This window comes from Pseudophryne corroboree, chromosome 5 (assembly GCF_028390025.1).
Source record: "Pseudophryne corroboree isolate aPseCor3 chromosome 5, aPseCor3.hap2, whole genome shotgun sequence".
Lineage (NCBI taxonomy): Eukaryota > Metazoa > Chordata > Amphibia > Anura > Myobatrachidae > Pseudophryne > Pseudophryne corroboree.
This window is the reverse complement of record NC_086448.1, coordinates 528,960,003-528,982,715: the sequence shown is the minus strand read 5'-3', so window position 1 is coordinate 528,982,715 and position 22,713 is coordinate 528,960,003. Positions and strand designations below refer to the sequence as shown.

General features: G+C 46.8%; 1 protein-coding gene across 2 annotated transcripts in view; it reads right to left on the bottom strand.

Annotated features, from left to right (window-relative positions):
* The window catches only part of PAK1IP1 (PAK1 interacting protein 1), a 65,971-nt gene that overhangs the window by 33,213 nt on the left and 10,045 nt on the right, over positions 1-22,713 (bottom strand). For both annotated transcript variants that reach the window (XM_063923138.1, XM_063923137.1), the window contains exon 3: positions 3,791-3,911. In XM_063923138.1, the coding sequence (XP_063779208.1) occupies positions 3,791-3,911 (121 nt within the window). The remainder of the gene's footprint in view (positions 1-3,790; positions 3,912-22,713) is intronic.

Below are 22,713 nucleotides of genomic sequence, written 5' to 3'. Positions count from 1 at the left end.
TCCTTTGCCTATATCGTGGGCAGATGTATAGGCTTGAATGGCCTTTTGCTGCTCCTCCATCCTCTGAAGCATATAGAGGGTTGAATTCCACCTCGTTACCACCTCTTGCTTCAGATGATGGCAGGGCAGGTTCAGGAATGTTTGGTGGTGCTCCAGTCTTCTGTACGCGGTGCCTGAATGCCGAAAGTGGCCCGCAATTCTTCGGGCCACCGACAGCATCTCTTGCACGCCCCTGTCATTTTTTAAATAATTCTGCACCACCAAATTCAATGTATGTGCAAAACATGGGACGTGCTGGAATTTGCCCAGATGTAATGCACGCACAATATTGCTGGCGTTGTCAGATGTCACAAATCCCCAGGAGAGTCCAATTGGGGTAAGCCATTCTGCGATGATCTTCCTCAGTTGCCGTAAGAGGTTGTCAGCTGTGTGACTATTCTGGAAAGCGGTGATACAAAGCGTAGCCTGCCTAGGAACGAGTTGGCGTTTGCGAGATGCTGCTACTGGTGCCGCCGCTGCTGCTGTTCTTGCTGCGGGAGGCAATACATCTACCCAGTGGGCTGTCACAGTCATATAGTCCTGAGTCTGCCCTGCTCCACTTGTCCACATGTCCGTGGTTAAGTGGACATTGGGTACAACTGCATTTTTTAGGACACTGGTGAGTCTTTTTCTCAGGTCTGTGTACATTTTCGGTATCGCCTGCCTAGAGAAATGGAACCTAGATGGTATTTGGTACCGGGGACACAGTACCTCAATCAAGTCTATAGTTGCCTCTGAATTAACGATGGATACCGGAACCACGTTTCTCACCGCCCAGGCTGCCAAGGCCTGAGTTATCTGCTTTGCAGCAGGATGACTGCTGTGATATTTCATTTTCCTCGCAAAGGACTGTTGGACACTCAATTGCTTACTTGAAGTAGTACAAGTGGTCTTCCGACTTCCCCTCTTGGATGACGATCGACTCCCAGCAGCAACAACAGCAGCGCCAGCAGCAGTAGGCATTACACTCAAGGATGCATCGGAGGAATCCCAGGCAGGAGAGGACTCGTCAGACTTGACAGTGACATGGCCTGCAGGACTATTGGCTTTCCTGGGTAAGGAGGAAATTGACACTGAGGGAGTTGGTGGTGTGGTTTGCAGGAGCTTGGTTACAAGAGGAAGGGATTTAGTGGTCAGTGGACTGCTTCCGCTGTCACCCAAAGTTTTTGAATTTGTCACTGACTTATGATGAATGCGCTGCAGGTGACGTATAAGGGAGGATGTTCCGAGGTGGTTAACGTCCTTACCCCTACTTATTACAGCTTGACAAAGGCAACACACGGCTTGACACCTGTTGTCCGCATTTGTGTTGAAATAATTCCACACCGAAGAGCTGATTTTTTTGTATTTTGACCAGGCATGTCAATGGCCATATTCCTCCCACGGACAACAGGTGTCTCTCCGGGTGCCTGACTTAAACAAACCACCTCACCATCAGAATCCTCCTTGTCAATTTCCTCCCCAGCGCCAGCAACACCAATATCCTCATCCTGGTGTACTTCAACAGTGACATCTTCAATTTGACTATCAGGAACTGGACTGCGGGTGCTCCTTCCAGCACTTGCAGGGGGCGTGCAAATGGTGGAAGGCGCAAGCTCTTCCCGTCCAGTGTTGGGAAGGTCAGGCATCGCAACCGACACAATTGAACTCTCCTTGGGGATTTGTGATTTAGAAGAACGCACAGTTCTTTGCTGTGCTTTTGCCAGCTCAAGTCTTTTCTTTTTTCTAGCGAGAGGATGAGTGCTTCCATCCTCATGTGAAGCTGAACCACTAGCCATGAACATAGGCCAGGGCCTCAGCCGTTCCTTGCCACTCCGTGTCGTAAATGGCATATTGGCAAGTTTACGCTTCTCCTCAGACGCTTTTAATTTAGATTTTTGGGTCATTTTACTGAACTTTTGTGTTTTGAATTTGACATGCTCTCTACTATGACATTGGGCATCGGCCTTGGCAGACGACGTTGATGGCATTTCATCGTCTCGGCCATGAATAGTGGCAGCAGCTTTAGCACGAGGTGGAAGTGGATCTTGATCTTTCCCTATTTTAAACCTCCACATTTTTGTTCTCCATTTTTTAATGTGTGGAATTATATGCCAGTATCAATAGCAATGGCCTACTACTATATTTACTGCGCACAACTGAAATGCACCACAGGTATAGAATGTAGATGGATAGTATACTTAATGGATGACGACACAGAGGTAGGTACAGCAGTGGCCTACCGTACTGCTATATATAGTATACTGGTGGACACGGTCAGCAAACTGCAAAACTAAAATGCACCACAGGTATAGAATGTAGATGGATAGTATACTTAATGGATGACGACACAGAGGTAGGTACAGCAGTGGCCTACCGTACTGCTATATATAGTATACTGGTGGACACTGTCAGCAAACTGCAAAACTAAAATGCACCACAGGTATAGAATGTAGATGGATATTGGATAGTATACTTAATGGATGACGACACAGAGGTAGGTACAGCAGTGGCCTACCGTACTGCTATATATAGTATACTGGTGGACACTGTTTCAGCAAACTGCAAAACTAAAATGCACCACAGGTATAGAATGTAGATGGATATTGGATAGTATACTTAATGGATGACGACACAGAGGTAGGTACAGCAGTGGCCTACCGTACTGCTATATATAGTATACTGGTGGACACTGTGTCAGCAAACTGAAAAACTAAAATGCACCACAGGTATAGAATGTAGATGGATAGTATACTTAATGGATGACGACACAGAGGTAGGTACAGCAGTGGCCTACAGTACTGCTATATATAGTATACTGGTGGACACGGTCAGCAAACTGCAAAACTAAAATGCACCACAGGTATAGAATGTAGATGGATATTGGATAGTATACTTAATGGATGACGACACAGAGGTAGGTACAGCAGTGGCCTACCGTACTGCTATATATAGTATACTGGTGGACACTGTGTCAGCAAACTGCAAAACTAAAATGCACCACAGGTATAGAATGTAGATGGATATTGGATAGTATACTTAATGGATGACGACACAGAGGTAGGTACAGCAGTGCACTCTGCACTGTACTCCTCCTATATAATATTAATTATACTGGTGGTCCCCAGTCCCCACAATAAAGCAGCACACTGAGCACAGATATGGAGTGTTTTTCAGGCAGACAACGTATACTGGTGGTCACTGTCAGCAAAACTCTGCACTGTACTCCTGCTATAGCTGCTCCCCAGTCCCCACAATTAAGCAGTGTGAGCACTCAGCACAGATATATTATGCAGCACACTGAGCACAGATATGGTATGGAGCGTTTTTTTCAGGCAGAGAACGGATAAAAACTGGTGGTCACTTATCAGCACTGTACTCCTCCTAACAGCTGCTCCCCAGTCCTCCCCACAATTAAGCAATAAACCAATCAACTTCTACAATAAACGGAGAGGACGCCAGCCACGTCCTCTCCCTATCATCTCCAATGCACGAGTGAAAATGGCGGCGACGCGCGGCTGCTTATATAGAATCCGAATCTCGCGAGAATCCGACAGCGGGATGATGACGTTCGGGCGCGCTCGGGTTAGCCGAGCAAGGCGGGAAGGTTCGAACCTGCCTCGGACCCGTGTAAAAAAGGTGAAGTTCGGGGGGGTTCGGTTTCCGAGAAACCGAACCCGCTCATCACTAGTAAAGAGCCGTAAAAGTAACATCCCTGTCACTCTTTAGTGAAAAAGTAAATTTGTACAAAGTAAATGCAATCCCAACTCACTTGTGAGCCTTGAAGGTTTGTTGACATTCCCATTTCTTGATGTTCCACACACAAATCAATCCATCCTCAGCTCCACTCAACAGGTGTGTGTTGCCGTAGAACTCCAGACATGTGATACTACCTGAAAATGCAAAGATAATCTGATTAAACCCATTGCTGTTGTATCAACTAACAGAGGTAAAATATGGGTTAAACACTGAAGGAAAAGAAAACCAAACACATAAAAGGTGCTGCTCCATCACAAATATACTAATCAGAAAACAATTACACACTGCTGGAGTAAGCTGTTATGGGACCCCAAACAGAACACTATTACGTCTTCTAAATAAACTCCATCTTGTTGATGTCTGAAAATCTTTAAAGTCAGCTCAAATAAACGTGATGGCTGCAGTGTGCTGTTCCCCAAAGAGATGCTCTGGAAAAAGGAGATTTATGGTAGACTTACTATGGTGAAATCTCTTTCTGCAAGGTACACTGAATTCCACAGGGAATAACATCGGAGGTGTATAGTTGGATCTTGATCCAAGGCACCAACAGGCTAAAATATTTGACTGTTCCCAGGATACATTGCACCCCCTCCACTATAACCCCGCCTCCAGGAACTGGAGTTCAGTTTCATTAACCAGTCCGGTGCAGTAGCAGGCAAAAGAGATGGTAGATGTTAGTCACATAGAACCACATTCTCACGACAGGAGAAGGGACTAGCGGCTAATGCCATACAAACCCAAAGAAGCTAAGTGCGTCAGGGTGGGCGCCCTGTGGAATCCAGTGTACCTCGCAGAAAGAAATTTAACTATGTTAAGTCTACCATAAATCTCCTTTTCTGCAGCGGGGTACACTGGTATTCCACAGGGAATAACATTGGGGATGTCCTAAAGCAGTTCCTCATGGGAGGGGACGCACTGTAGCGGGCACAAGAACCCGGCGTCCAAAGAAAGCATCCTGGGAGGCGGAAGTATCAAAGGCATAGAAGCTGATGAATGTGTTCACAGAAGACCACGTAGCCACCTTGCACAAATGTTCAGCGGACGTGCCTCGGTGGGCCGCCCAAGAAGGTCCAATAGACCGAGTAGAATGGGCTTTTATAGCAGCAGGAGCTGGGAGACCAGCCTGTGCATAAGCTTGTGCAATCACCATTCTAATCCATTTGGCAGGCCAGCCACGTTTGTGAAAACCAAAATGAACAAAAAGCGTATCTGACCTCCCCCTCTACGTAAATACGGAGAGTCCCTACCACATCCAAAGACCTGGTTTGTCCTCCAAAGAGCGAAGAGATAATCAAGAGATTGTTGTTCCGGCCTTTAAGATGAAAAGATGATACCACCTTAGGTAGATAACAAGGGCAAATACGAAGAACTGCCCGGTCACGCTAAAATCAGAAAGGGTGGACGACAGGACAAGGCGCCTAAGTCTGACACCCTCCTAGCAGAGGCAATAGCCAGTAAAAACACAACCTTAAGTGTAAGACACTTAAGATCCACAGACTCAAGAAGTTCAAATGGAGACTCTTGTAGGGCATTTAAGACAACAGACAGATTCCATGGAGCCACAGAAGGGACATAGGGAGACTGAATCCGTAAAACGCCCCGAGTAAAAGTATGAAAGTCAGGAATAAACGTAATTTTCCTCTGAAACCACACCGACAAGGCAGATATATGAACTTGAGGGAGGCCAGACGAAAGGCCTAAATCTAGGCCTTGTTGCAGAAAAGCCAAAAGCATAGAAGTACTGAACGAATAGGCATCATAATTCTTAGCAGCACACCATGTGAAGTAAGAGTTCCAGACCCTGTAATAAATCCGTGCAGAAGCCGGCTTGCGGGCCTTCAACATAGTTTGAATAACCGCCTCTGAGAATCCCTTGGACATCAGGAGTGAAGCTTCAAGAGCCACGCCGTCAAAGCCAGTCTGGCCAGGTCCGGATAGACACAAGGGCCCTGAACGAGGAGGTCTGGGCGTTGAGGAAGTAGAAGAGGATGCTCTATCAATAGACCTTCCAGGTCTGAGAACCAATGCCGTCTGGGCCACGCTGGAGCGACTAGTAGTAGTATTACTCTTTCTTGCTTGAACTTCCTTAGAACCCTGGGCAGGAGTGACACTGGAGGAAACACATATGGCAGCCGAAAGTTCCATGGAATTGCCAGTGCGTCCACGAACGCTGCTTGAGGATCCCTTGTCCTTGATCTGAAGACCGGAACCTTGTGATTGTGTCAAGACGACATCAGGTCTACATCTGGTAGGCCCCACTTGGCCACTAGGAGTTGAAAGACTTCCCGATGAAGACTCCACTTTCCAGCGTGAATGTCCTGATGACTGAGGAAATCCGCTTCCCAGTTGAGGACTCCAGGGATGAACACTGCATATATTGCAGGCAGATGGTGTTCCGCCCAATGGAGGATCTTTGATACTTCCAGCATTGCCATGCGGCTTCGAGTGCCGCCTTGATGATTTATGAACGCCACCATGGTGGCGTTGTCCGATTGTACTTGAACAGGCCTGTTCTGTACTAGAGGCAGGGCCAGTGTCAACGCATTGAACACTGCCCGCAACTCCAGAACGTTTATCGGGAGGAGAGATTCCTCCTTGGTCCACCGACCCTGGAGAGAGTGTTGCTCCAACACCACGCCCCAACCTCGCAGAGTGGCGTCTGTTGTCAAGGGGGACCCAGTTGGAGATCCAGAAGGGATGGCCCCTGCTCAACTGTTGGTCCTGTAGCCCCTAGCTCAGTGACAGACCAACCTCCGGAGTCAAGGAGATCATTTAAGACCTGATCCGATGAGGTAGGCCGTCCCACTTGGAAAGGATTAACCTCTGTAGAGGGCGGGAATGAAATTGAGCGTACTCTACCATGTTGAAAGTCGACACCATGAGGCCTAGTATTTGCATCGCTGAGTGTATCGACACTCTTGGGCGAGAGAGGAAGTATCTGATCCTGTCCTGAAGTTTCAGGACTTTCTCTGGAGACAGAAACAATCTCTGGCTGTGTGTTTCCAGCAGCGCCCCCAGGTGGTGCACCATGCTCCGAGCAGGGACCCGCGAGGACTTTTTCCAGTTGATGAGCCACCCGTGGGCTTGTAGGCACTGGACGGTCAGTACCAGATGACTGAGGAGAACCTCTTGGGAGTTCGCGAGGATCAGTAAGTCATCCAGATACGGCAGGATCCTGATTCCCTGACGACGGAGATGAGCCGTCATCATGGCCATTACCTTGGTGAATATCCGAGGGGCTGTGGTCAATCCAAAAGGCAGGGCCTGGAATTGATAATGTAGGTTGCCAATAGCAAACTGCAGATACTGCTGATGCGACACAGCAATAGGTATATGCAGGTATGCATCCTCTATGTCCAGGGATACCATATTGTCTTCGAGTTCCATGGCCAGTACAATAGAGCGCAGAGATTCCATATGGAATTTGGCCACTGTCACAAATTGGTTCAATGTTTTGAGGTTGAGAATAGGCCGGAAGGAGCCCTTTGGCTTTGGAACTAGAAACAGGGTCGAATAGTATCCCCTGCCTCTCTGGGACAGAGGTACCGGCACTACCACTCCTGTGTCCAGGAAGGATTGTACAACCAAGTATAGTGCTTGCTCTTTTAACGGATCCGCAGGGATAACGGTTGTGCAAAACTGGCGAGGGGGGCGTCTCTTGAAAGAGATTACGTACCCGTGAGAGACAACTTCCCGCACCCAAGCGTCCGAAGTGGTCTTTAACCAGGCGTGGGCGAACTGCAGAAGTCTGCCTCCCACCCTGGGGTCCCCTAAGGGGAGGCCCGCCCAGTCATACAGCAGGCTTGTCTTGTTTGGAAGCAGGCTGACGGGCGGCCTAGGATTGTTTATATTTAGGCTTAGTGGTTTTGGAAGCACGAGTCTGTCGCTGATATGCTGACCCTTTGCCTTCCCTGGAGGTCGAAAGGAACAAAAGGTGGTACTCTTACCCTTTGAAGCAGAAGGAAGGATTAGTATTTGGGGGACACGCAGTCTTGGCAGTAGCCAAGTCAGTCACAATCTTGTTCAGATCCTCCCCAAATAGGATGCCTCCTTTAAAAGGGAGCACCTCCAAGGTATTTTTGAAGTCCAGGTCCACCTTCCAGAACCTCAACCACATAATTCGACGAGCCAGGATAGACGTAGTAGACGCCTTGGCCGCCATTACACCTGCATCAGTGGCAGCCTCCTGAATATAGTAAGAGGCTGTGATAATATAAGACAGATATTGTCTGGCATTGTCAGAAAATCCTGAGGAAGCTCATCCTCAATTGCCTGAACCCATGCTTCAATTCCTTTCGCAGCCCAGGAGGCTGCCATAGTGGGTCTATGTACAGCATCGGTAAGGGAGTAAATAGACTTCAGGCATCCCTCCACAAGCTTATCAGTCGGTTAATTCAGGGAGGTGACAATGGTGACAGGCAGAGTAGATGACACCACCAGACGGGCGACATGAGAGTCCACCGGCGGTGGAGTTTCCCCACTTGTTACTCAACTCCGCAGGGATAGGATAATGAGCTAGCATTCTTTTTAGACAGGGAAAATTTCTTTCTTGGAGATGACCAGGATTCCTGACGTATGTCAATTAAGTGGTCAGAATGTGGTAAGACTACCTTAGCAACCTTCTGATGTTTGAACTTATCAGGTTTCTTAGACGCAGTAGTAGGCTCAATGTCATCATCTATTTGATGAATTAGCTTAATAGCCTCCACTAGGTCAGGATCATCAACCTGGGTTGTAGATTCCTCATTAGAAGCAACTGTATCAGTGTCTGACGGATCAGTATATTCCCCATCCTCATCGGAAGAATTATCCGAAATATTAGTGGATTGTGAAAAAGAAATGGTCCGTTTAGATGACCCCTTGGCCCCAGAGGGGCGTGGGGTAGACTTTTGTCTAACCAAAGATTGATTTAATTGTTGTAACTGGTTAGACAAAGTATCCGCCCATGGCGGATTAACTGCAGGGACAATATGTGGCTGCAATGGCACAGGAGGTCCCACAGGGGATATAAGACGTGTCACAAGTGTAGTCGGCATACTTGAGAACGCTGCACAAAGTGGGTCCTGATTGGCCACAGGTGCTGCAGATTGACTGGGTGTATGGCACTCAGCACCTCAACCAGCGGCTAAAACTTCTCCCTCAGGTAAATCCGTGGCATTAGTACTGCAGGATGCAGAAGCGTCGCGGATTTCCCGCCCTGTGTGGCAGACATAATAAGGAATGTAGCCTTAGGGCGTATCAGTACAATATAGCCAGACAAACACAATACCTGCAAATAACCCCCTGTGTAATGAGACAGTAAATAAAGGACACAGAATAGAGGATTTAAGCGGTATGAGGTGACTGAAAAACAAATACCAAATTGTATATTCCGTGTGATAGAGATATATATATATATATATATAACGATGTGGGGACTGGCACTCTCAAACTCAATTGCCCCGGTGCCTCCTCAAGTGATCCAAGGACCATGTATATCCACAAACAAGGAGTGGCACTCGTGGGACTTCAGTCAAACAACAAAGGACACAGCGGTCACTAGTTGGGTCTAATCGACGTTTCGATAATTTAATATCGTCTTCAGGATAAACAAAGTGCATACAAGACAACATTTATATACCTACTCACCACCCCTGATGTATCCACGCCATCGCTGCGGGCGCCGGGTCCTCGGACGACAGTAAAACTCCGTCGCGCACTTCCTGTGCGCCCGGACGCTCGAGCGGTTGCCTGGAGACCAAAAACATCATGTGACATCAACAAATAACAAATGGCATCGGGTAATGCAGGAGCGCGTGTATCTAACATAGATACACGTACAGGGACAACATGTTAATAGTTACACATGCAAATGCTGAAAACACAACATATATACAAAATAGCAAAATTGTATAAGTACCTGCTGGAGACATATACTGTGTACAAAATTGTAAACTAGCACAGATTGGGCTAGAGGCGTCAAAAAAACATAGATATTGCACAAACCAGGATCAATGGTAACTCATAATGCTGCAGAAAGAAAGGGCAAATGCTTCCTAAATAAGTAGCAGTGAAGAGAAAGATGTGTTACTGATCATCCACGTAGGGATTCATGAGTCCAGAAACATCATGGAGCTAGACTAGACGCCTCAAATCTAATTATAGCAGGAAAATTATAAGAAAAATGGAAATTTTTTCTGGGAGAGTACATGTAAACTCACAGAAAATAATTCACAAAAAGCACAATATACTTCACAAAAAGCTATTCAGGGGAAGATTCTCATTGAGCCCTTTAGGTGCAATAGTATTCAGGCGGTATATCCACCTGGCTTCTCTCTGAAGTAGGGCCTTGCCCCTATCACCCCCCCTAAGGCGTTTAGGTTCAGTATCAATGATTTTGTATCGCAGTGTGGTAAGACCATGTCCTAATAATTTGAAGTGTCGGGCAACAGGTTGATTTGATCCACTGCTGGCCCCTTCTAAGGCATGTCTAATGGCTGACCTGTGAAGTGCCATGCGCTCTTTAAACATCCTAGTGGTCTTCCCCACATATAGGAGACCACAGGGGCATCTCATAATGTACACCACATAGGTACTGGTACATGTCAGTACATGGCGTATGGCGATCCGTTCCCCCGAATGTGGATGGGCGAAGGAATCACCATACTCCATGAAACTGCACGTAGTGCAGCCAGTACATCTATAACAACCCGCCTTTCTCGTGAGGAAGGTAATCGGCCCAACTTTTTTGGTATTGGAGACATCGTTCTTAACAAGCCAGTCTTTGAGATTCCTATTCCTAGTATAGCTGGCTAACACTTTGGTATTTTTGAGCATACTCAATTCGGGATCTGTTGTCACCACCGGCCAAAGGTTCTTCACGGTCTTCGCTATACATGGACTGACTGGACAATATTGTTGAACGAACGGGATACAGTCACCAAGCCGTTTTTGACGGTCCCCAGATGGAGTCAGAGTTCTAGAACGTGGAATGGCCAGCGCTCTTTCTTTGGCTTTCACCAAGTCCACGTATTTGTATCCCCTGAGCATGAATTGCTTCATCATGTCCTCAATCTCTCGTTCAGTATTGGCTATATCATCTGATATACGGTGTATCCGCAAGAATTGTGAGAAGGGTAGGCCCCTCTTTGTGGAATTGGGATGTTGGCTGCTGGCATGCAAAATCGTATTGCGATCCGTGGCCTTCTTGTACAATGAAGTACAGATTTTGCCATTCAACACAGAGATTTGGACATCCAGATAATTCACAGACTGTGTGCTCATGTGGTACGTGAATTTGATAACAGATCCCGAATTGAGTATGCTCAAAAATACCAAAGTGTTAGCCAGCTATACTAGGAATAGGAATCTCAAAGACTGGCTTGTTAAGAACGATGTCTCCAATACCAAAAAAGTTGGGCCGATTACCTTCCTCACGAGAAAGGCGGGTTGTTATAGATGTACTGGCTGCACTACGTGCAGTTTCATGGAGTATGGTGATTCCTTCGCCCATCCACATTCGGGGGAACGGATCGCCATACGCCATGTACTGACATGTACCAGTACCTATGTGGTGTACATTATGAGATGCCCCTGTGGTCTCCTATATGTGGGGAAGACCACTAGGATGTTTAAAGAGCGCATGGCACTTCACAGGTCAGCCATTAGACATGCCTTAGAAGGGGCCAGCAGTGGATCAAATCAACCTGTTGCCCGACACTTCAAATTATTAGGACATGGTCTTACCACACTGCGATACAAAATCATTGATACTGAACCTAAACGCCTTAGGGGGGGTGATAGGGGCAAGGCCCTACTTCAGAGAGAAGCCAGGTGGATATACCGCCTGAATACTATTGCACCTAAAGGGCTCAATGAGAATCTTCCCCTGAATAGCTTTTTGTGAAGTATATTGTGCTTTTTGTGAATTATTTTCTGTGAGTTTACATGTACTCTCCCAGAAAAAATTTCCATTTTTCTTATAATTTTCCTGCTATAATTAGATTTGAGGCGTCTAGTCTAGCTCCATGATGTTTCTGGACTCATGAATCCCTACGTGGATGATCAGTAACACATCTTTCTCTTCACTGCTACTTATTTAGGAAGCATTTGCCCTTTCTTTCTGCAGCATTATGAGTTACCATTGATCCTGGTTTGTGCAATATCTATGTTTTTTTGACGCCTCTAGCCCAATCTGGGCTAGTTTACAATTTTGTACACAGTATATGTCTCCAGCAGGTACTTATACAATTTTGCTATTTTGTATATATGTTGTGTTTTCAGCATTTGCATGTGTAACTATTAACATGTTGTCCCTGTACGTGTATCTATGTTAGATACACGCGCTCCTGCATTACCCGATGCCATTTGTTATTTGTTGATGTCACATGATGTTTTTGGTCTCCAGGCAACCGCTCGAGCGTCCGGGCGCACAGGAAGTGCGCGACGGAGTTTTACTGTCGTCCGAGGACCCGGCGCCCGCAGCGATGGCGTGGATACATCAGGGGTGGTGAGTAGGTATATAAATGTTGTCTTGTATGCACTTTGTTTATCCTGAAGACGATATTAAATTATCGAAACGTCGATTAGACCCAACTAGTGACCGCTGTGTCCTTTGTTGTTTGACTGAAGTCCCACGAGTGCCACTCCTTCTTTGTGGATATATATATATATATATATATATATATATATATATATATATATATATATATATATATATATATATATATATATATATATATATATATATATATATATATATATATATATAATATAAGAATTTACTCACCGGTAATTCTATTTCTCGTAGTCCGTAGTGGATGCTGGGAACTCCGTAAGGACCATGGGGAATAGACGGGCTCCGCAGGAGACAGGGCACTCTAAGAAAGAATTAGGACTACTGGTGTGCACTGGCTCCTCCCTCTATGCCCCTCCTCCAGACCTCAGTTAGGGAAACTGTGCCCGGAAGAGCTGACACAACAAGGAAAGGATTTGGAATCCCGGGTAAGACTCATACCAGCCACACCAATCACACCGTACAACTCGTGATAACTATACCCAGTTAACAGTATGAATAACAACTGAGCCTCACTGAACAGATGGCTCATAACAATAACCCTTTAGTTAGGCAATAACTATATACAAGTATTGCAGACAATCCGCACTTGGGATGGGCGCCCAGCATCCACTACGGACTACGAGAAATAGAATTACCGGTGAGTAAATTCTTAATTTTCTCTGACGTCCTAGTGGATGCTGGGAACTCCGTAAGGACCATGGGGATTATACCAAAGCTCCCAAACGGGCGGGAGAGTGCGGATGACTCTGCAGCACCGAATGAGCAAACTCAAGGTCCTCCTCGGCCAGGGTATCAAACTTGTAGAATTTTGCAAACGTGTTTGATCCCGACCAGGTAGCAGCTCGGCAAAGTTGTAAAGCCGAGACCCCTCGGGCAGCCGCCCAAGAAGAGCCCACCTTCCTCGTGGAATGGGCTTTTACCGATTTAGGATGCGGCAGTCCAGCCGCAGAATGTGCAAGTTGAATCGTGGAGCAGATCCAGCGAGCAATAGTCTGCTTAGAAGCAGGAGCACCCAGCTTGTTGGGTGCATGCAGGATAAACAGCGAGTCAGTCTTTCTGACTCTAGCCATCCTGGAAACATAGATTTTCAGGGCCCGGACTACGTCCAGCAACTTGGAAGCCTCCAAGTCCCGGGTAACTGCAGGCACCACAATAGGTTGGTTCAAATAAAACGCTGATACCACCTTAGGGAGGAATTGGGGACGAGTCCTCAATTCTGCTCTGTCCATATGGAAGATCAGATAGGGGCTTATACAGGACAAAGCCGCCAATTCTGACACCCGCCTAGTCGAAGCCAAGGCCAAAAGCATGACCACTTTCCACGTGAGATATTTCAATTCCACGGTCTGAAGTGGCTCAAACCAATGTGATTTTAGGAAATCCAACACAACGTTGAGATCCCAAGGTGCCACTGGGGGCACAAAAGGGGGCTGAATATGCAGCACTTCCTTAACAAACGTCTGAACTTCAGGCAGTGAAGCCAGTTCTTTTTGAAAGAAAATAGACAGGGCCGAAATCTGGACTTTAATGGATCCCAACTTTAGGCCCATAGTCACTCCTGATTGTAGGAAGTGCAGAAATCGACCCAGCTGAAATTCTTCAGTGGGGGCCTTCATAGCCTCACACCAAGCAACATATTTTCGCCATATGCGGTGATAATGTTTTGCTGTCATATCCTTCCTAGCTTTTATCAGCGTAGGAATGACTTCAACCGGAATGCCCTTTTCCATCAGGATCCGGCGTTCAACCGCCATGCCGTCAAACGCAGCCGCGGTAAGTCTTGGAACAGACAGGGCCCCTGCTGTAGCCAGTCCTGTCTGAGAGGCAGAGGCCAAGGGTCCTCTGAGATCATTTCTTGTAGTTCCGGGTACCAAGTCCTTCTTGGCCAATCCGGAACGATGAGTATAGTTCTTACTCCTCTCTTTTTTATTATCCTCAGCACCTTTGGTATGAGAGGAAGAGGAGGGAACACATAAACCGACTGGTACACCCACGGTGTCACTAGAGCGTCCACAGCTATCTTTTTAGCTTTTTGTTGAGGCGGGACGCCATCATGTCCACCTGTGGCCTTTCCCAACGATTTACAATCAGCTGGAAGACTTCTGGATGAAGTCCCCACTCTCCCGGGTGGAGGTCGTGCCTGCTGAGGAAGTCTGCTTCCCAGTTGTCCACTCCCGGAATGAACACTGGTGACAGTGCTATCACGTGATTTTCCGCCCATCGGAGAATCCCTGTGGCTTCGGCCATCGCCATCTTGCTTCTTGTGCCGCCCTGTCGGTTCACATGGGCGACCGCCGTGATGTTGTCTGACTGAATCAGCACCGGCTGGTTTTGAAGCAGGGGTCTTGCCTGACTTAGGGCATTGTAAATGGCCCTTAGTTCCAGAATATTTATGTGTAGGGAAGCCTCCTGACTCGACCATTGTCCTTGGAAGTTTCTTCCCTGAGTGACTGCCCCCCAACCTCGGAGGCTTGCATCCGTGGTCACCAGGACCCAGTCCTGTATGCCGAATCTGCGGCCCTCGAGAAGATGAGCACTCTGCAGCCACCACAGCAGAGACACCCTGGCCCTCGGGGACAGGGTGATCAGCCGATGCATCTGAAGATGCGATCCGGACCACTTGTCTAACAGATCCCACTTAAAAGATCCTTGCATGGAACCTGCCGAATGGAATTGCCTCGTAAGAAGCTACCATCTTTCCCAGGACTCGCGTGCAGTGATGCACCGACACCTGTTTTGGTTTCAGGAGGTCTCTGACTAGAGATGACAACTCCTTGGTCTTCTCCTCCGGGAGAAACACCTTCTTCTGTTCTGTGTCCAGAATCATACCCAGGAACAGCAGACGCGTCGTAGGAACCAGCTGCGACTTTGGAATATTCAGAATCCAGCCGTGCTGTTGTAGCACTTCCTGAGATAGTGCTACTCCGACCAACAACTGCTCCCTGGACCTCGCCTTTATAAGGAGATCGTCCAAGTACGGGATAATTATAACTCCCTTCTTTCGAAGGAGTATCATCATTTCGGCCATTACTTTGGTAAATACCCTCGGTGCCGTGGACAGACCAAACGGCAACATCTGGAATTGGTAATGGCAGTCCTGTACCACAAAACGGAGGTACACCTGGTGAGGTGGGTAAATGGGGACATGCAGGTAAGCATCCTTGATGTCCAGTGATACCATGTAATCCCCCTCTTCCAGGCTTGCAATAACCGCCCTGAGCGATTCCATTTTGAACTTAAACTTCCTTATATAATTGTTCAAGGATTTCAAATTTCGAATGGGTCTCACCGAACCGTCTGGTTTCGGTACCACAAACATTGTGGAATAGTAACCCCGTCCCTGTTGAAGGAGGGGAACTTTTATTATCACCTGCTGGAGGTACAGCTTGTGAATTGCCGCCAGCACTACCTCCCTGTCCTGGGGAGTAGCTGGCAAGGCTGATTTGAGGTAACGGCGAGGGGGAGACGTCTCGAATTCCAGCTTGTATCCCTGAGATACCACTTGTAGAACCCAGGGATCCACCTGTGAGCGAACCCACCGGTCGCTGAAGTTCCGGAGACGGGCCCCCACCGCACCTGGCTCCACCAGTGGAGCCCCAGCGTCATGCGGTGGATTTAGTGGAAGCAGGGGAGGATTTTTGTTCTTGGGAACTGGCTGTATGGTGCAGCTTTTTCCCTCTACCCCTGCCTCTGGGCAGAAAGGACGCGCCTTTAACCCGCTTGCCTTTCTGGGGCCGAAAGGACTGTACCCGATAGTACGGTGCTTTCTTAGGCTGTGAGGGAACCTGAGGTAAAAATGTCGACTTCCCAGCTGTTGCTGTGGAAACGAGGTCCGAGAGACCATCCCCAAACAATTCCTCACCCTTGTAAGGCAAAACCTCCATGTGCCTTTTAGAATCCGCATCACCTGTCCACTGCAGAGTCCATAATACTCTCCTGGCAGAAATGGACATTGCATTAATTCTAGATGCCAGCCGGCAAATATCCCTCTGTGCATCTCTCATATATAAGACTACGTCTTTAATATGCTCTATGGTTAGCAATATAGTGTCCCTGTCAAGGGAATCAATGTTATCAGACAGGGAATCAGACCACGCTGCTGCAGCACTGCACATCCATGCAGTAGCAATAGCAGGTCTCAGTATAGTACCTGAGTGTGTATATACAGACTTCAGGATAACCTCCTGCTTTCTATCCGCAGGCTCCTTTAAGGCGGCCGTATCCTGAGACGGCAGTGCCACCTTTTTTGAAAAGCGTGCGAGCGCTTTATCCACCCTCGGGGATGTCTCCCAACGTAACCTGTCCTCTGGCGGGAAAGGGTACGCCATCAGTAACTTTTTAGAAATCACTAGTTTTTTATCGGGGGAAGCCCACGCTTCTTCACACACTTCATTCAACTCATCTGATGGGGGAAAAACCACTGGTTGCTTTTTCTCCCCAAACATAATACTCTTTTTAGTGGTACCTGGGTTAATGTCAGAAATGTGCAACACATTTTTCATTGCCGTAATCATGCAACGGATGGCCCTCGTGGAATGTACATTAGTCTCGTCATCGTCGACACTGGAGTCCGACTCCGTGTCGACATCTGTGTCTGCCATCTGAGGTAGCGGGCGTTTTTGAGCCCCTGATGGCCTTTGAGACGCCTGGGCAGGCACAGGCTGAGAAGCCGGCTGTCCCACAGCTGTTATGTCATCGAACCTTTTATGTAAGGAGTTGACACTGTCGTGTAAAACCTTCCACATATCCATCCACTCTGGTGTCGACCCCGCAGGGGGTGACATCACATTTATCGGCACCTGCTCCGCCTCCACATAAGCCTCCTCATCAAACATGTCGACACAGCCGTACCGACACACCGCACACACACAGGGAATGCTCTGACTGAGGACAGGACCCCACAAAGTCCTTTGGGGAGACAGAGAGAGTATGCCAGCACACACCACAGCGCTATATAAACAGGTATTTACACTACACAAAGTGATTTTCCCTATAGCAGCTATATAAATACAGTTTTGCGCCTAAATTTAGTACCCCCCCTCTCTTTTTTACCCTTTGAGCCTGGAAACTGCAGGGGAGAGCCTGGGGAGCTGTCTTCCAGCGGAGCTGTGAAGAGGAAATGGCGCCAGTGTGCTGTGGGAGATAGCCCCGCCCCCTTCACGGCGGGCTTCTCCCGCTCTTTTATTAATATTATGGCAGGGGATTTTTGCACATATATAGTTTATTAGACTATATTATGTGCTTTTTGCCAATTTAAGGTACTCTAATTGCAGCCCAGGGTGCCCCCCCCCCAGCGCCCTGCACCAATCAGTGACCGGAGTATGTGGTGTGCATAGGGAGCAATGGCGCACAGCTGCAGTGCTGTGCGCTACCTTAATGAAGACCGGAGTCTTCAGCCGCCGATTTCCGGGACGTTCTTCTTGCTTCTGGCTCTGCAAGGGGGACGGCGGCGCGGCTCCGGGACCGGACGACCGAGGCTGGGCCTGTGTTCGATCCCTCTGGAGCGAATGGTGTCCAGTAGCCTAGAAGCCCAAGCTAGCTGCAAGCGGGTAGGTTCGCTTCTCTCCCCTAAGTCCCTCGTAGCAGTGAGTCTGTTGCCAGCAGATCTCACTGAAAATAAAAAACCTAATAAATACTTTCTTTTACTAGAAGCTCAGGAGAGCCCCTAGTGTGCAACCACCTCGAGCCGGGCACAGATTCTAACTGAGGTCTGGAGGAGGGACATAGAGGGAGGAGCCAGTGCACACCAGTAGTCCTAATTCTTTCTTAGAGTGCCCAGTCTCCTGCGGAGCCCGTCTATTCCCCATGGTCCTTACGGAGTTCCCAGCATCCACTAGGACGTCAGAGAAATATATGGGACCCTGACGCACCTAGCCCCTAAGGGTACAGAATATAGTGATAGCAATATGCGATACAGGAGTATGGAATCCCACACAACAGCTACAGGCACACTCAGTCACATGTACAATGCAGAAGTTATTACATATTAACAGTAAAACTGCACTGGACTAGTGAAACTACATATAAATATGTATAGTTAAAACAATGCACAGTAGATACTGGATGTATATCACATAATACTTGTACTAAATATTCAGATAAGAGTACACTTGTTCTTAACTAACACTGACTAAAATGACATGTAGAATACTTAAGTGCCTGTAAATGCACAGCGCTGATGAGACAGGCGGCTTTACAGAGGAGACAGAGCCCTGCAGTCCCGGAGATCAGCCCAGCTAGTAATGGAGATGGCGCCAAAATCTCTGTCAGGGAGTGAACTGCAGCTCCAGGGCGGTAACACCAGCAGTAGATGGCACCCGGAGCTGGGGGAGGGGCTACAGGTCACCGCCTTATCCCCTATGCTGGTCCTCACCACCGGGTACTGTGGAGCCTATACCAAACGGATTTTAGTAAATCCAACCTGTGCTCCCTTGCCCTGGTTGATACAGTGAGGTCCCTGTGCAGTACAGTGTCCATGCCAGCGGCGAGGTCCATCTCCTGGGACTGCGACTGGATCGAGATTACCGGCGGGTCCCACCTGGGGGACCCTCTTACCTTCTCCCTGATGTGCAGCCACGCGATCCTTGAGAGCATCAGCGGTGGTGTGCCTGATGACCGGTGCGCCTCCGCTGCCAGTACCTGGGAAGCCAGCCATGGGAGTATGCATCGCTGCTGGGGAGGTGTTGGAGCCGCAGCACAGAATGTCAGACTGACATAAATAGTTCTGCAGCCTTTGAGGTCTTCTTAAAAAGCTCTTTTCAGGGCTGCCACACCTGTTAGCTGCCTGCTCTGCAGGCACCAACTTACAAACTGAGCTCCAGTGACTGGAGGCGGGGTTATAGAGGAGGCGGTGCAATGCATCCTGGGAACAGTCATAGCTTTAGCCTGCTGGTTCCTCGGATCAAGATCCAACTCTACAGCCCCGATGTTATTCCCTGTGGAATACCAGTGTACCCCGCTGCAGAAAGTGGTAATGTTATGGGTTCTACATAGAAACATAGGGGTATATTTACTAAAGAGCGGGTTTATAGAAGTGGAGATGCTGCCCATAGCAACCAGTCAGATTCTACATATTTATCTAGCACCGTCTAGAAGATAATAGCCAGAATCTGATTGTTTGCTACGGGGAAAATCCCCAGTTCTATAAACTCGCACTTTAGTAAATATAACCCATAGAATTTGATGCCAGATAAGAACCTCTTGGCCCATCTAGTCTTCTCCTTTTAACTTTCATGATATGGCAATAACATCCCCTTTTATCTTTCATCATATGGCAATTTCAACCCTATTTGTTCCTTAGGTCTCTGTAAGGATATTTTTATGCCTATCCCAAACACATTTAAATTGCTCTACTGTCTAACAGTCCGTACACACTTAACGATAAAATGAGCGACGTCGCTCATTTTCCCCCTCCTTGAGCGACGTTGCTCATTTAAACGTCAAGTGTGTATGCCGCCAGCGACGACCGATACGCGGCCCTGCGGGTCGGCAACGATCGTCGCTGTCGGTAGGGCATGCATGAAGGATGTGGACTGTCGTCCACGACCTTCATGCAGGGCTGGCGGGGGCGTGACGTCACTGAGCGATATGAGCAGTCATATCGCTCAGTGTGTATAGTCGGCCGCCGGCCGGCCCGGGAGGGGAAAACATTAGACGATGTCGCTCACAGAGCGACATCGTCTAATGTGTATGGGCCTTCAGTCTCGAACACCACTGAAGGGAGTTATTCCACAAATCCCCTACCATTTCTGTGAAGTAATTTCCATCTTGACAGAGAGGACATTCACAGCTGTGAATGTCATGTGAGCCAGTTTATTCTAACGGTGTTCTGTGTGGGACAAAAATATAACCGATCTTTGTGGGATTAGGCATCTTTCATTTAAAGAGGTATATGTGACAGTTTAATAGAAATCTACTGCATTCTGTGGGGTGTATTAGAAAACACTGTGGGGCCTGCTTCAACCAACTGGACAGAGCAACATGCCTGAAGCACTGATCATAATGTGTTCTAGAACAAATCTGCCAAGCAGCAGCTCTGGTTTTTTTAAATATGTTTCAAGCAGAAACATACACCTAAGAGATATCCTACTATGAAAACTTGGTCCTGTGTTTCCTTTCATAGTTTTTTGACTTGGCATACAGCTGTATATAACTAAAGCCTAAATACAAACTTACAATGTATATGCAATTCAGCATAGCTCCTGCCTGCCAAAACACAGTTTCAGTGGTGACCTCCAGCCTAAACAACTGGTAGTTAAATAGAGGATCTCAACACTGAATAACAGGAGCTTTAAGACTCAAGGCCCATACACACTAGAAGACATGACCAATGTGAAAGATGAACAATGTGGAAGATCAGCAATTTCCCTTGAACTTCTCAATGCCCTGAAAAACGAAATTGACACACTGATACCCCTTTCAGACGTAGGACCTGGGAATTACCCTGCTTCAGACCCGGGATTTTCACCTCTGAAAAATCCCGGGTTTTTGCTGGGACCCCCTTTCACACTAAACCTGAGACCTGGGAAATTCCCGAATCGACCCCTTTCAGACATAAGCCTGGTCTGCCCCGACAGCCAGGGCAGACCAGACTACTCTCATGTCACACACACACACAGACATCACACTCGTACACGTAATACACACACGTCACACTCAAACATGCCAAATTCATAATATATATATATATATATATATATATATATACACATACATACACATACACACACGCATGCATACATACTTATATATATATATATATATATATATATATATATATATATATATATACATACACATACATACATATATATATATATATATATATATACAGGGGGGCTCAAACACAAAAAGTACAGGAGGCAGGAATTACAAGGGGGGACGGAAATAACTGTCTTCAATTTATCAGATTACACTCCAACTGAGGCAGAAATGGCAGTATTATCTAAAGGACTCACTTTTGTTCAAACGTATAAACAAAACAAGTTTGAATGTGAGGTCGAATTATATAAATTTTTTCGACAACTAAAACTTAAAGATTATTTCTCAAAAAGGGACACTGATTCTGCCAAAAAGAGTCAATTCAAAACATCTAGTAATTTTGACCCTCCATCTATGAATCCTGCAATTGAGGTTTTCATGAATTTAGTTAAAAAAGAAACTTTACCTTGCATTAATAACATCAAAATTAAAAATCATAATATGACCAAATTAGAAAGACTGGCAGTCAAATCTCTAAGAGATAATTCAAATGTCATCATACGCCCCGCCGATAAGGGTGGGGGCGTGGTATTATTAAATCGTACTGATTACATTAATGAAATTAACCGGCAATTAGCCGACAAACAATGTTATAAACAACTTCGTTTTGATCCAACTAATAATTTTAAACGTGAGGCAGACTCCATAATTGGTTTCGGTGTGTCTAACTATTGGATTGACGACCAAACTGCCAAATTTCTCACCCAGGATTTTCCCCGCATTCCTTTGATTTATATTTTGCCCAAAGTCCACAAATGTCTGGACAAACCCCCTGGGAGACCTATCATTTCCTCCAGGGGCTCTTTGTGCCAGACATTATCCCAGTTTGTGGACTTTTTTCTGCAGCCGGTCGTACAATCAACGCCATATTTTATCAAAGACACTTCAGACTTTCTATCGAAATTAAAGGCAGTTGGTTCTCTTCCTAATGACTGTATACTGGTGACACTTGATGTCACCAGTTTATACACTTGTATTAATCATCTTGAGGGCATTGAGGCAACAAGGAAGGCCATTGCCTCCAGTCCACAGTATGAGGGTCCACCAAGTGAATTTTTGTTACTTTTGTTGGATTTCATCTTACACAAAAATTATTTTTTGTTTGAAAATTCATTTTACTTACAATTACAGGGCACAGCGATGGGGTCCAATGTGGCCCCATCGTACGCTAATTTATTTATGTTTCAGTATGAACAACAATATATCATGGCAGATCCGAAATTTTCATCCTACATTTTGTTTTATGTGCGATACATTGATGACCTGTTCATGCTGTGGACTGGGGGTGAGGCTAAGCTTCAACAATTCATTACCAAATTAAATCAAATTCCAGGGTCTATCAGGCTCACATGTGTTCATGATTTTATGTCTATTAATTTTTTGGATGTTACGATTAAATTGAATAACGGGTCCATCACCACTCAGGTGTATAGGAAGCCTACAGACAAAAACTCTCTTTTATTGGCAACAAGCTTCCATCCGCAGCCATTAAAGAAGGGTTTACCCTTCTCACAACTTTTACGAGTGAAGCGAATAACTTCTGATGAATTACTATTACCAGCTGCTTTGACCGAGATGGGCATGAAATTCATCGAGAGGGGCTATGATCCGACAGAGAT